Source organism: Tenrec ecaudatus, chromosome 10, assembly GCF_050624435.1.
Source record: "Tenrec ecaudatus isolate mTenEca1 chromosome 10, mTenEca1.hap1, whole genome shotgun sequence".
Classification (NCBI taxonomy): domain Eukaryota; kingdom Metazoa; phylum Chordata; class Mammalia; order Afrosoricida; family Tenrecidae; genus Tenrec; species Tenrec ecaudatus.
The window spans coordinates 143803465-143817111 of record NC_134539.1 but is presented as its reverse complement, the minus strand read 5'-3'; the positions used below and the strand labels follow the sequence as shown (position 1 = coordinate 143817111).

Sequence of the window (13647 nt, the reverse complement as noted above, 5' to 3'; positions counted from 1 at the left end):
TTAGTCCTGCTTATGTATATTAACTGCACTAAAGAAGTGGGAATTTTGCTCTCTTTCTGTACTCGGCGCAGCCATGGCTCATGGTCCCAAGAAGCATCTGAAGCACATGCTGCTCCAAAGCCCTGCATGCTGGACAAGCTCACTGGCGTGTTTGTTCCTCGTCCATCCCCTGGTCCCCACAAACTGAGAGAATGTCTCCCCCTGATCATTTTTTTAAGAAATAGACTTAAGTATGCTCTGACAGGAGATGAAGTTTAAAAAATTTGCATGCAGTGGTTCATTAAGCTTGATGGCAAGGTCCGAACTGATAAAACCTACCCTGCTGGCTTTATGGATGTCATCAACATTGACAAGACCAGAGAGAATTTCTGCCTGATCTATGACACCAAGGGTCGCTTTGCGGTTCATCACATTACACCTGAGGAGGCGAAGTACAAGTTGTGCAAAGTCAGAAAGATCTTCGTGGGCACAAAAGGAATCCCTCACCTGGTGACTCACGATGCCCGCACCATCCGCTATCCTGATCCTCTCATCAAGGTGAATGACACCGTTCAGATTGATTTGGAGACCGGAAAGATGACTGATTTCATCAAGTTTGACACTGGTAACGTTTGTATGGTGACTGGAGGTGCTAACCTGGGAAGAATCGGTGTGATCACTAATAGACATCCTGGCTCATTTGAGGTGGTTCATGTGAAAGATGCCAATGGCAATAGCTTTGCCACCCGGCTTTCCAACATTTTTTTTATTGGAAAAGGCAACAAACCATGGATTTCTCTTCCTCGAGGGAAAGGTATCCGTCTCACCATTGCTGAAGAGAGAGACAAGAGACTGGCTGCCAAACAGAGCAGTGGGTGAAATGATCTGGGTGATGGACATGGAAAGATCTGAAAAGGAATAAATACAGCATAATTTAAAAAAAAGTGGGAGTTTTAATTAGAGCAGAAAGGAAGATGTTATTCTTAAATTTGGGATGTGGGAGGGAAGAGGTGGGTTTTGTATCAAAATGGTAGAGTTGGAGCTTTGTGTCGCTTGGGAATTGTTTCAGGGTGTTAATCTCTGAAGAAAACCCTAAGCCAGATGTGAGAATTGTACTGAGCCTTTCCTTTCCCATCACTGCTGACTGAGAAGCTCCTGGGACCAATTGCATCTTTTCACTTTGCCCAAAATGGTTGGATGGAGGAGAGAAAGGTTAGCATTCTTCGACAACTTTCCCAAGTCAACTTTAAAAGAAAATACACTGGAACCATTGGTCTTTATGTTTGTTTTTAGTATTTTTCAGAAATCTCCATTCTTATCATTTAGGTCTTTATGTGTCACTTGGGTCTTTGGCTTTGTGGATTAAGCACTGGATTATTAATGTCAAGGTCGGGGGTTCCCTCCAAGAAAGGTGAACTGTCTGCTTCTGTAAAGATTCATGGTCTCTGTGAGTCAGCATGGACACCATGGCAGTGGGTTGGGGTTAAGTTGGGTGAAGAAAGAGTAGGCTGGCTGCTGTCTTCTTCTTCTTTTTTTTTTTTTTAGCATTTTATTAGGGGCTCATACAACTCTTATCACAATCCATACATATACATACATCAGCTGTATAAAGCACATCTGTACATTCTTTGCCCTAATCATTTTCAAAGCATTTGCTCTTCACGTAAGCCCTTTGCATCAAGTCCTCTTTTTTCCCTCCCAGGCTGCTGTCTTCTTGGCTAGCTTTTCCTACCTCGGTAAATTGTCCAATCTCCTTAAACCAACAAATCCCAAATCCTATATAGATCTTTGAACTTTGACCATGGAACTGAACTACTGGGTTAGGGATGAAATTTTTGTTTTGAAATTGCTGGGTGAAGCCTGTGAAGTCAAGTCCTAGTTTTTTATTTTATTTGAAAAAATCACTTTATTGGGGGCTCTTACAGTTCTTAATCATAATCCATAAATCCATCCATTGTGTTGAGCACATGTGTACATACGTTGCCAGCGTCGCCGAAGCAGTAGGTAGTTCTGCTTTCCTGGTGTTCCGGCAGGGAGGGGCTCCGTGTGGAGGTACTTTTACTTCAGTTGGAAGGGTTTCAGAGCAGAGTAAGCTCCTTGTACACATTTTCTTGTGGAAATGTTTCTTTCACATAGCTTTGATTTTGTAATGTTGTTAGGATGTTATGCATCAGACCTATAATTTTGTAAAACATTGTTTCTATGGGAAGGTGAATTCAGGACTTCCAAACCATTGATTTAAATCTATTTTGGGAACATGATCTCTTTGTGAATGCAGGTGGTTTCCAGTTGTGTGATTTTGCTGAAGCTGGACTTGAGTGGCTTTTCTTCAAATGCGATGCCCACAATGTGAGCCTCTCATTTACTACCTTAATGAGGAAATTCAGATTAAGAGACAAGCTATAAAGCAAGGAGTAATTTACTGGCATTCATTGCATTCACGATGCTGTACGGCCCCCACCCCTGGCTAGTGTGAAACATGTTTATCACCCAGAGGAAATGGTGACCTTAGCAGTTGTTCCCCAAACCCCTTTGCCCCACCACTTGGCAACTACCTGTTCACTTTCCGTAGCTACATCTTTACCTCTTCTGAATGTCTCCTGTAACTGGAATGATACACTGTGACCTGTGTGTTTGGCTGCTTTCACTTAGCCTAATGTTTGTGAGGTTCCTATTTTGTGGCATGTTACTCTTTTTTATGGCTGAATAGCATTCTTATAACTATGTACCACAGTGTGTCCATTCATTCATTCATTGATGGACATTTGTGGAGAATAGTGCTTTTGAGAACATATGGAGACCTGTCTTTGTTTGTGTGCCTAGTAGTAGAATTGCTGAGGTGTATGGTAACTTCTGTTTAACTTCTAGCAGACCCATCAAACTCTTCCTCTGTGTTTTGATTCCTACTTATAATATGTCTGAGAGTTTCAACTCCAAAGTGCTTATTACTTTCCACCTTTATTTAAATTACTTTTTTAATAGCCATCCTAGTGGGTGGGAAATTATATTTCATTGGGTTTTGATTTGCATTCCCTGATGACTAATACTGTTATGCATCTTTTCATGTACTTGTTGGGCTTTTTAAAAAAGCTGATAGTAACTGGCTTCCTTGTTGCCAAGGAAACTTCGCTAGAGGGATAGTGATGAGGAAACACTTTTGGTCATTTTGCAAGTGACTAAGTCTGCAAACATCTCTCTACTACTTTACTTTCAGCAAAACCCTCAATGGAATGTTCATGTCATATTTTGGTCTGTGTGGTGACTTCTCCCACCTCAGTGTCCCTCCTAACAGCAGAATACCTTGCAACATTGTCTGTAAAGCACATAGTCAGTCAAGTAAAAAATGTTAATGAAATATAGTTTAACTTTCAATCATTAAAGAAGATGCTTTGTCTTTTAAACAAAAAAGAATGTGTTGTATTACATGAAGTTACATGGAGTTGGTTCTGACTTATAGCAACTCACAGTACAACTTTTATAGATAGAAGAAATCCGAGTATTTTTAATTAACTCCTGGCCCAAGAAGACTGGACAAAATGCTTCTGACATGTATATTAAACTAATACAGTATAATTAATAATTTTAGTAATTTAGCATTAGAATCTTTCAGAGGGGCCACAATGATTGAGTTTGTTTAGTATCATTTTACTTTGTTATACACATAAGGAATGATGTTACAGCACACCATTCTGAGAAGTTGTTTAATTTGGAGGTGGGCTGCTTGGATGCCTGAGAGAAGCAGTAATTGAGCACACAGGCTTACTGGTTGGAAAACTGGTTTAATATAATTATAAAATAATAATGTTTGCTTTAGGATATTTATACTGTTTAATATTTGATTCTAATTCTAGAATTTATAGAAAGTTTGTGAGAAAAATCCCACCATCTTTTAATTTCATTTTGTCATGAACTGTTTGAAGCTTTCTCGTATATGCCAGATTAGGTCTGTTGGGCCTGTTTTGAAACTTGAGGCGAGTCTGCTGAGTGGTACTTCAGTCAAGGTCCTTGCATTCACACACCAGGCAGGGCGTGCTTTAGGTGCAAGGATGGTTTTCCAGCCCTCACTTAGAAGTTTTCTCCTCTCTTAGGTAGCTTGTGCTTTATCCATGAGCGGCAGTTTTCTGATACTAATTCTTGCTGTACTGAAAGACACTTTAAGGTCAAGGTTGCTGGACCAAAAATTTGACCTCAGAGTCTAAAATAGAACTGGGGTTTTACTGATAGAATTCCATGACTTTACTATATTTTTGCATGGGTTGGGCGCCATGTTAACAATTGGCTAGGGTAGAGCTGCCCCTTGCCTACAGGTATATGTACAGACAAGTACAGTAACGCTTTTCCCTGCTCTGCTTGTCTGCAGGCAGTAAAGGGAAAGCTGCAAGCGTCCTGCTCATCCAAGGCCTGCACACAGGAAAGAAGCGGGAAAAGCGTTACAGTCAGCTTTTGTTCTCCAGCATTTTAAAACATAACAGGTAGGTCAGATTTTTGGTCTGTCAGCCTTGACATTGCCTTTTGGAACTGATAAGTGTCTTCTTCCCTGAGGTAGTAAGTAATGCCACTGAAATGTATTTGGAACAGGAGAAACCCCATGTCTTAGAATCTTTGTCCAGGAAAAGAAGTCATCATTCTAGTTGAGCTAAAACAGCTCCCCAACCCCAACCCCTACCTCCAACCCCAACCCCTACCTCCAACCCCACCCCTGCTAACAAACTCAATACCCAGCCCAAGAGTGGTAGAGGATACACTGAAAATTCTTTCTGGATTTTATTTTCAAGATTTATTTCTTCATCAGTCCTGTGGGTTAGTCTGAGAACAAAAGATGAACGGACAGATTTCTTTACATTCTGGGAGTATATTTTGCACTACATAGTCAAACACTGAACCATATTTGTGATTTTAGAATATTAAAGAAGCAAAAGAAAACTTGTACAACAACTGTTTTAAGTGCCAGGTTGCTCACATAGCCATTTGTTCTTCAGGTACATTGGAAAGTCTGACTCCGTTACGATCAGTGTCTGGAATCACAAGAAGATCCATAAAAAACAAGGTGCTGGCTTTCTTGGGTGTGTTCGTCTTCTTTCCAATGCCATCAACCGCCTCAAAGACACTGGCTGTGAGTACACCTTCCAAAAAACCTCCAAACTCACTGCCATCAAGTTGATTCTGAATTACTGTGAGCCTATAGGACAGACAGTGTAGAACAGCCCTTAGGAGTTTCTAGATTGTACCTCTTTATGGGAGTAGAAAGCCTCATCTTTTCCCTCTGAGCTGCTGGTGGTATAGAACTGATGACTCTGAGGTTAGCAGCCCAATGCACAAACCACTGCACCACCAGGGCTCCTGGGAAGATACTACTGCTTTGTAAATTAAAAACAAAACCAAAGAAAACTGGGGTGGGTGAATCTAAAAACTGATATTCCTATGTATAGTTTAAGGAGCACTTGTGACATTTGGAGGCACTGTGGGTTCGGCATTAGGTTGCTAACCACAAGCTTGGCAGTTTACCATCCAAGATGAGATTGTCTATTTATTCCCTTAAGCTTTAGTCTTGGAAATCTTTTATAGATGTGAGTTAGAATTGACTCAATGGTAATGGGTTTGGTTTTAGGTTTTATGTATATTTTAAACATTGGTAACATTTTTTTTGGTGATGAATGCTATTAGTCTAAATTTATCTTGTGGACTTAAAAAAACCAATTTAAATTTGTGAAGCTAGAGTTTAGCTTCGTGTGAAATTTAAAAGTATTAAATAACTTCCATCCAGAGGACCTTTTTCATTGCACTAGGTAAATCTGCTGCACAAAACCTCTTTAGAGTATTGACAAGCAAGGATGTTGCTTTGAAGAGTAAGGTACACTGGACTTAAGCCGTGGTATTTTCAATAGCCTCATATGTATGCTTGGTAAAGTGGAGGGACAGCAAAAAAAGAGGAAGGCCCTCCATGAGCTGGATTGATTCAGCAGCTGCCACAGTAGGCTCAAGCATGAGAACTGGGCAGAGTCTCATTCTGTTGTACATACGGTCACTGTGAGTTAGAACCACTGACTCAATGTTGTCTAACAACAACAACATTCCAAAAGTGTGAAAGTAAAGTGTCAACATATGAGGGGGCTTCAAAAATTTCATGGAAAAATTCCATAATCTCCTATTGGAGCTTCCTTATGTGAATGCCTTTTTTAATGTTTGTTAGTACCCATCTTTGGTTTTCATGTTGTTGTGAGATATGAAGTAAGTGAGTGTAGGTGATTGGAGTGAGTTCAAAAGTAATTATTAGTGGACAAGAATGCTACAGTACATACAGATGCCTACAAAGGAGATAGTAGTCCATCTTACAGTTTATACTTCTCACTAATACTCTCTTTGTACTTAGGTAATTTGAAATTATAAGATAAACCACAACAATAATAGCAATTCTTGAACACATGTGCTAAACACTGTGCTTAGAGTTGTAATTAATTATCTGATATATTTCTGAAAGCACTTTATGAGGTTAGGTATTATCATTAGATAAGCAAACCAAAGCTCCAGGATCATTTGCTTAAGATCAGCAACTAGGTGGCAAAGCCATGACTCAGACTGAAGAGGTCTGAAAGATTTGGAGAGAAAGTAACTAAGTACCCATATATTGACATGATAAACAGGTGTTTTACCGTTTTTGAAATCAGAATTTATCAAAACTTATGTTGAGAAATTTATGATTTTTATCTCTGTACTACATGATTAACTTTCTAAGGGATGGCCTTGATTTCCAGAGGTCTGTGGAAATTTATGACTCCTCTATAGAATCATTGATATACTGGCTCATTTTTTAATTGCCTTTCTCTCCCCGCCCCCACCCCATCCCCCGTTATTGATTTAAAATAGATCAGAGGTTGGATCTATGCAAACTTGGGCCAAATGATAATGATACAGTTAGAGGCCAGATAGTAGGTAAGTGTGGAATTTAAAGTTACATAAATGTTGGCTTCATTTAAACTGACTTACAATCTAAATAATCTCTTAAATCAAAGTATATTGTATGTTACAAAGTACACTAGCTTTGTTGTATTTACTTGAATTAAATGAATTATGTAAATGTTGCAAACAGTTGATCCAAGCTAGCTTAATTTTTACACATGCACACACACACATGCACTCATGCACACACACAAATAATGTGTTTCAAAAAATAGAAACTCCTAGTGTTCTGGACAACTTTTGACTCTCTGAGAAGAAATTCTTTCAAAATACTCACATACCAAGACAGACTTTCGAAATATTCAAAACTTTCAAAAGTACTGAAACAGATGGCATTAAAATCTTTAAAACATAATGAAGAAGAGTATTTTCTTGAACTCTTTGTTGTTGTTTTTTTAATCATTTTATTGGGCTCATACAACTCTTATCACAATCTGTACATACATCAGTTGTGTAAAGCACACTTACACATTCGTTGCCCTCATCATTCTCAGAACTCTTTGTTTAATGTTTAATGCTGAACAGTTTAAAACCCATTATATATATTTTAAAGCAGTGGTGAAATAGGTATAGCACTAATTGGAACAAGGGAGAAATTGTTACCTTACTCATAAGGCATATACCGAGTTAATCTTGAAATGATATATAAGAAGGTTTTTTTATACAAAACTTGCTGAGATTTCTCTTCAAAAGAAGGGTAGATAAAGAGCGATGGCTTGAAATTAGATCAAGACACACAGCACAGGTAGTGCACTGAGCTGCTTGCATTTGTTTGATGTGTCAAGAGGAAAGGCAACTGCAAACTGCAAGTCCACCACTTCATGATAGAGCAGAGTTCAGAATAAGACGATTTCATGTGAACTTTTCAGAGAGATTTTAGTTATGGAAATACTTGAAGAAGTTTCATTCCGTTATAAATTTGTAAGAATAGCAGACATGACACAGTCCACTGTGGTTACTACACACGAGTTATAGGACAGAATTATTGATGATTTCTATGCTTTTGAAATTGAGAAGAGGGTAAAAAAATCGCAAAGTGAATCCTAGTATACAAGACTTACACAAATTATTCTTTGTTGTGGTGTGTTATGTAATATTTGCCAACTAATGCCATAGTAACATAGTTTTATAGGTGTAAATTTGCATTTAAAAGAATACCCAGCTTTCTTTTGTCGTTTGTTAGAAATAGATTTACTAGTGCATCCTACATAAAAGACTAATATTTTATTACTAGATATTTTGTTTCTGATTTGAAGTTCTTGTGTGGGTTTTGTGTTCATGATAAGACCATTAGTAATAGATAATTTGTACCACACCATAATTTTTTTTTAATTTTGTGATCTGGAACAGAATAAGTTGAATTTTTACTGAATTAAGCCTTTCCAAATATTTGTAAAAAGATGTATATAATTTTTATTTTTTGCGTGTATAATTTTTTAATGGAGAAAAGGATACTACTAGAACACTAGCTTAAAATATAAATGTTTTTAGTATATTCATGTGCATATACATTTTAAATTATTTTAATCATTGGGAACATTTTGCTTTCATTTAACATAAGCCTTTTGGTGCATAGTTTGTAATGAATGGCTTTAAAAGATGTCTTCTGAAGTTATGTATTTTATGTAATCCTTTCTAGTTCTTTGAGGCTTAGTAATGTTTCTGTTGTTTACTAGTAAGTCTCCAGTCCCGAGACCGAATAGGCACAGGAGGACAAGTTGTGGACTGCAGTCGTTTGTTCGACAATGATCTACCAGATGGGTAAGCTGACCTCACTGTAGTCAGTAGGACAATAGATAGCTGTAATATTCTTGAGTTAATGAAGAATAACTTGATGTTTCTTACATCTTACACTTTAGAAATCGGTTCTTAAAAAAAAAAAGAAATCGGTTCTGACCACTTTTAGAATCACCATTACCTTTTACATGGGTTTTTATCATAACACATTTTAAAACTAAGCAGTGGATTAAGGGTGTTAAATTAGATTTTTTTTTACTATTGATGAGACAGATAACAACTTTTGACTAGTAGAACTCTCCTGTAAATATTATGTATCTAACAGAAAAGTTTTTCTGCTTAATTAACATACTCAAACAGAACATCCCTACAAATGCTAAATCTGAAACATTGCTGGGTGGAAGGGATGGAATAGAGATCTGGGATAATAGTAACTGCAACAGAGTAACGTTGGTTAGATATTATGTATTAGATACTGTTACCAATACTATTGGCACCTTTTATCATTTACTTCTGATACTCTTGGAAGGCACCTCTAGCATGTGATTCTGAAATTAGACCCACCTGGACTGCATTCTTTATTTTGCTGCTTCCTAGCATTATGGCCGTACTGCATTTCCTAAACGGTGCGCTTCGGTTTGTCCTCGTTTGTAAAGGGGATGATGATAATGGGACACATACCCTCTAGATTGTGGAGTTTAAATGAAGCCTTTCATGTGAAGCTCTTAATACACGATCTTGCCATTAATAAATGATTCATAAGTTATTATTACTACTGCTAATACTTTTGTTCTCCTCGTTCCTTACATATTTAAAAACAAAACAAACACTGAAACTCTGGGCAGAGGGAAACAGCTCATGGAAAGCCACCACAGTCAGTTGCAGAGCTGGAAATAAAGCTTCATTCTCGATCCCAAATCACATGCCCTTTCTCATTGCTCCCTCTTTGCTACTAGTGCTCATTTTTCACTAGTTCTTATACTTTTCAAAATTCTTAGCTTAAAAATTATTTTAACTAAAACATACAGTAATTTGCATTCATCTAAAATGTATATATCTATGTTTAGGTCTGATAGGAAAATTTACATGTAAATGGCATGACTTAAAACTTAATTCTGTAAGTTGTATCTTGCCTCACTAGTTGGTATAACCGCTGCTAATCCTATGTCATTAACATTATTGTAGTTAGGACTTACAACACATGGGAATAATGTGATGGTGCCCGGCTATCAAAAGAGATAGTGACTGGGGTCTTAAAGGCTTGAAGATAAACACATGGGAATAATGACAACAGACACGAAATGAAGGAAAACTACATACTACTGAGAATCGTGGCCTAGCCAAGGTGACATATTTTGGGGTTACACAGTTCAATCCCTAACACTCCTAATGCCTTATCTCTCAATATTTTGACTTAAGTTGGGAAGAAAGGCGAACTGCCTCAGGAAGAATCCAGTATCTAAACCACATAACAAGAACTACGCAGTGGGAACGCCCAACACGGTAAGAAGATACAGTTATTTTTCCATGGTCATGCTATTTGCCCTCCTGAAGTCCCTTTCTGCTTCTCAGCTTTACTGGGCCGTTTTTCTTGGTTTACACTGCTATAGATGAATAAATCGTGGGGAAAGTCCTATTATTCTAAAAAAGATTTAAAGACTGGTTAGTGGGTCATCCTGTTACCCTGTTATTGCAGCGCCAGGGTTTAGTCTGGTGCGTTGTAAATAGTTAATGCATAAATTAAATGAACTAATTGAAGAAGCACTGTATTTCTAAGGACCTTTGGGTGTTTGTTGGTTGGTGTTAGTTTATTATTGTACAGCTGTAACAAACTGTGTATAGGATTTTCAATTCTCCCAGTCCTGTCCAGTATTAAATCCTGTCCAGTAATGTCTGTGAGTGACATCAGAACCAGCTGTTCTGGGATTGTGTGGGAGGGCACCTAACGTGAAGTGGGACTTGGGGAGGAAAGTCCTCTGAAACTGGGCAGTCTCTGCACTAAACCTTGAAGCATGAACCTTAGAATGTAGGTGGGTCAGGGGGAAGATGATGATGGAGTGTTGAAGGTGGTGATAAGTATGCTCAGCATTTGAGCCACAATAATGAGCAAGGCAGAAAAATAGATACAGTCTCATTCTTCATGGGGCTATAATGTATAAGACATGGAATAGGAGATAAGATTTTGGAACCTTGAAAGAAGTGCCGTTTAAGTAATTGAAGATGACTAAGTAGACGAAGATTAAGTGGCTGAATTCCCCCTCTAGTCCCAGCAGATCTGCTTCCAGGCATGGAACATCAAATGCTTCTTATGGACTCTGCCTCCTTTTATTTAGCTGGGATGAATTCCTTAAATCACTGAATCGCAAAGTTTTCTCTATTATTATGAACCTCAGGTAATAGCTTGTCATAAAAAAAATAGATGATACAAGAATTGCATTCTTTGTATTAAATTGCAAAGGATTTTATCAAAGTTGAAGGACCAATTTTTATTTTAGCTGAACATCCCACCAAACATATTCTTATGTCAGTGGTTTAGTGAAGCCCATTCATTTCCTTTTAACTCATTTAACAGATAAAATGTATTTTAATTTTCCGTATGTATAAAGTTAATTGTAAATGTTAGCTCTTTTTTTTTTTTTGTCTAAGGTGTACAGTGGACTGGAAGCTCCTTGAAGTGATCAGTTCTCTGCTTTGCCTTCATTCACTCACAAAGTGTTTACTGAGCCTGCCCTGCATGCTAGCTGCTCCTCTGGGGGCCTGTGGGGAGCAGTGGGGGTGTAGTAGGGAAGGATCTGGGCAGAGGCTCTCCTTTCCATAAACGTTCTTCTGATGGGAGACAGGTACATCAACAAGAAAACTAAGTACCATATTGAGGAACTAAGCTGATGTACTATCAGGTGACAAGGTGACTAGATTGGCAGGCCAGGAAGGCAACATTTAAGCTTAAGAGATCAGAGTCAGTTCTGGGCACAATAAGAGAAAGGTGCATGGTAGGAAGAAAGAAGAGCTTCCCCAGGGCTGAAGGTGTAAAGGAAGCTGCGCAGGAAGGAGTGTAATGGAGGAAAAGGGTAGGATATAGGTAGGGTTTGATAAACAGTGCACACATCTATTGACACAGATGGGTTTTATATAAAATGTTGTCATTTAAATACGCGGTTGATGAAATGTTTATCCCCTGAGTTTCCATGGTGTTCAGAGACTTCAGACTTTGCTTTTACTCAGATTTCCTTTAAAATCATTAGGTTTTATATTACCCGTTTTGTTTTCGTACGTGGTACTTACTGTTGTCACAGTATACATTGTCTTGAGAACTCTACTCTGGATGTGAGTTGAGTAATTTTATTTTCCTCGTCACTTTTTCAATAGGCCGGCATCAGAGTATTCTAGTCCTGGCAGACCCCTCAGCTGCTTTGTTGACGAGAACACTCCCCTTAGTGGAACAAATGGAGCAACATGTGGGCAGTCTTCTGATCCCAGACTGGCAGAAAGGAGAGTCCGGTCACAGCGGCATAGAAATTACATGAGCAGGACACATTTACATACCCCTCCAGACCTACCAGAAGGCTATGGTATGACAATTAACAGCAAACATCGTGTTACTGATGTTACTGCTTTCAGCTTGTTAAGAAAGCCAGGAAATGTTTGGGGGGGGGGGGCGGGGTTCTTAATATGTGTTTAGGAATTTTGTGTGAAAAAGATAGTAAATGTCAAAGTTCCCCAACTTTAAAATGGAAAAGGCTCAGAAGTGGTAGAAGACCCACCTAAGCAGCAGTGTGACCTGGAACTGGTTATTTAATCTTTGCCTTTGGGATCCTTGATGACGACAAGATGAGGGATGCTACCTCTGTCCCAAAGATGCTATGGCCTGTTAGTGCTAACTGTAATCTGGAGTCAGAGTCCCTAGATGGCACAAATAGATAAGTACCCTTTTCAAAGTTGGTGGTTCAAACCCGCTTAGAGGAAGGTGTCTTGGAAGACAGATCTGATGGTTGGCTTCTGAAAACCTTTTGAGGCAGTTCTCTCTCCACCCTGGAGTCCAAATAGACTCAACCAACAGCAAATAATAATCTCGTCAGGCCTGCAATGCCATTTTCTAGACCTATATATTTAAATATTAATGTATGGTTATATTTCTGGAGGTATTTTAAAATTATATTTGTATTGGTTAATGTGAATAAGTTTTGTATTTGAAAACATTGGTCACTTCGGCAGTGTTTGTTTAAAATTCTTTTAAAGTTACATAAGCTAGAATTCTAGGGGTTCATGTTGACGCTTACACAACCCTTCCACCAGTTGAATCTAGAGTGTGCTAAGTTCACCCCAGCTTGTGAACATTCTTGTAAACAGTACCAACTCAACGGTGTCTCCTTCATTGCTACAACGAAGGCTGCCTCCCAAGGGAACTGTAGCTAAACTATTTTGGGCTGATGGTGACACCTAGTGGCCAAACATAGGTCTAACTTCATGTATTTTCACTTGAGAAAAACTATTTTCAAAAACTTGTACAATTGGTAGATCCCCACCCTCCGAACTCTAGAAGTAGTAATAATGATTAAAAACAAAACAAATTTCCCACCAACTGTTTGGTCCTGTTTTTGCAGTATTAGCCTGTCTTCTCTCCCCTAAAACGTGGAAACTAAGAGCTTCAATTGTCATTCTTTTGTGGGAAATAAATGATACTGTATCATTTGAAGTACCTCATACACAGTAACTATCATAGAGAGTGGTAAATTTTATCTGTTACTATTAATGTCTAGGACTTAAAGGCTCTCCTGTTATTTCTCTTTACTTGAGGTTATAAGTGAAACTGGCTGAAGTGGGAGTAGTTACACTTCTTCAATATTAGTGTGACTTGGATTGAAAAATCTTAAGAGCCACGCATAGATAAAAGAAAAATTCATTTTTAAATTCATTTTATAGACGGCTCTTACAGCTCTTATCACAATCCATCCATCCATCCATCCATTGTGTGAA

General features: G+C 38.3%; 1 protein-coding gene and 1 pseudogene across 4 annotated transcripts in view; both read left to right on the top strand.

Moving 5' to 3' along the window:
• The window catches only part of SMURF2 (SMAD specific E3 ubiquitin protein ligase 2), a 99828-nt gene that overhangs the window by 60525 nt on the left and 25656 nt on the right, over positions 1 to 13647 (top strand). The window contains exons 3-8 of one of the 4 annotated variants that reach the window (XM_075562086.1): positions 4340 to 4451; positions 4959 to 5092; positions 6844 to 6909; positions 8613 to 8697; positions 10093 to 10176; positions 12040 to 12242. In XM_075562086.1, coding sequence (XP_075418201.1) covers positions 4340 to 4451; positions 4959 to 5092; positions 6844 to 6909; positions 8613 to 8697; positions 10093 to 10176; positions 12040 to 12242 — 684 coding nt within the window. Of the gene's footprint in view, positions 1 to 4339; positions 4452 to 4958; positions 5093 to 6843; positions 6910 to 8612; positions 8698 to 10092; positions 10177 to 12039; positions 12243 to 13647 lie in introns of those variants that run through there. The other 3 variants (XM_075562088.1, XM_075562085.1, XM_075562087.1) reach the window with 3 other exon arrangements.
• LOC142458385 (small ribosomal subunit protein eS4, X isoform-like) lies at positions 74 to 858 on the top strand (annotated as a pseudogene).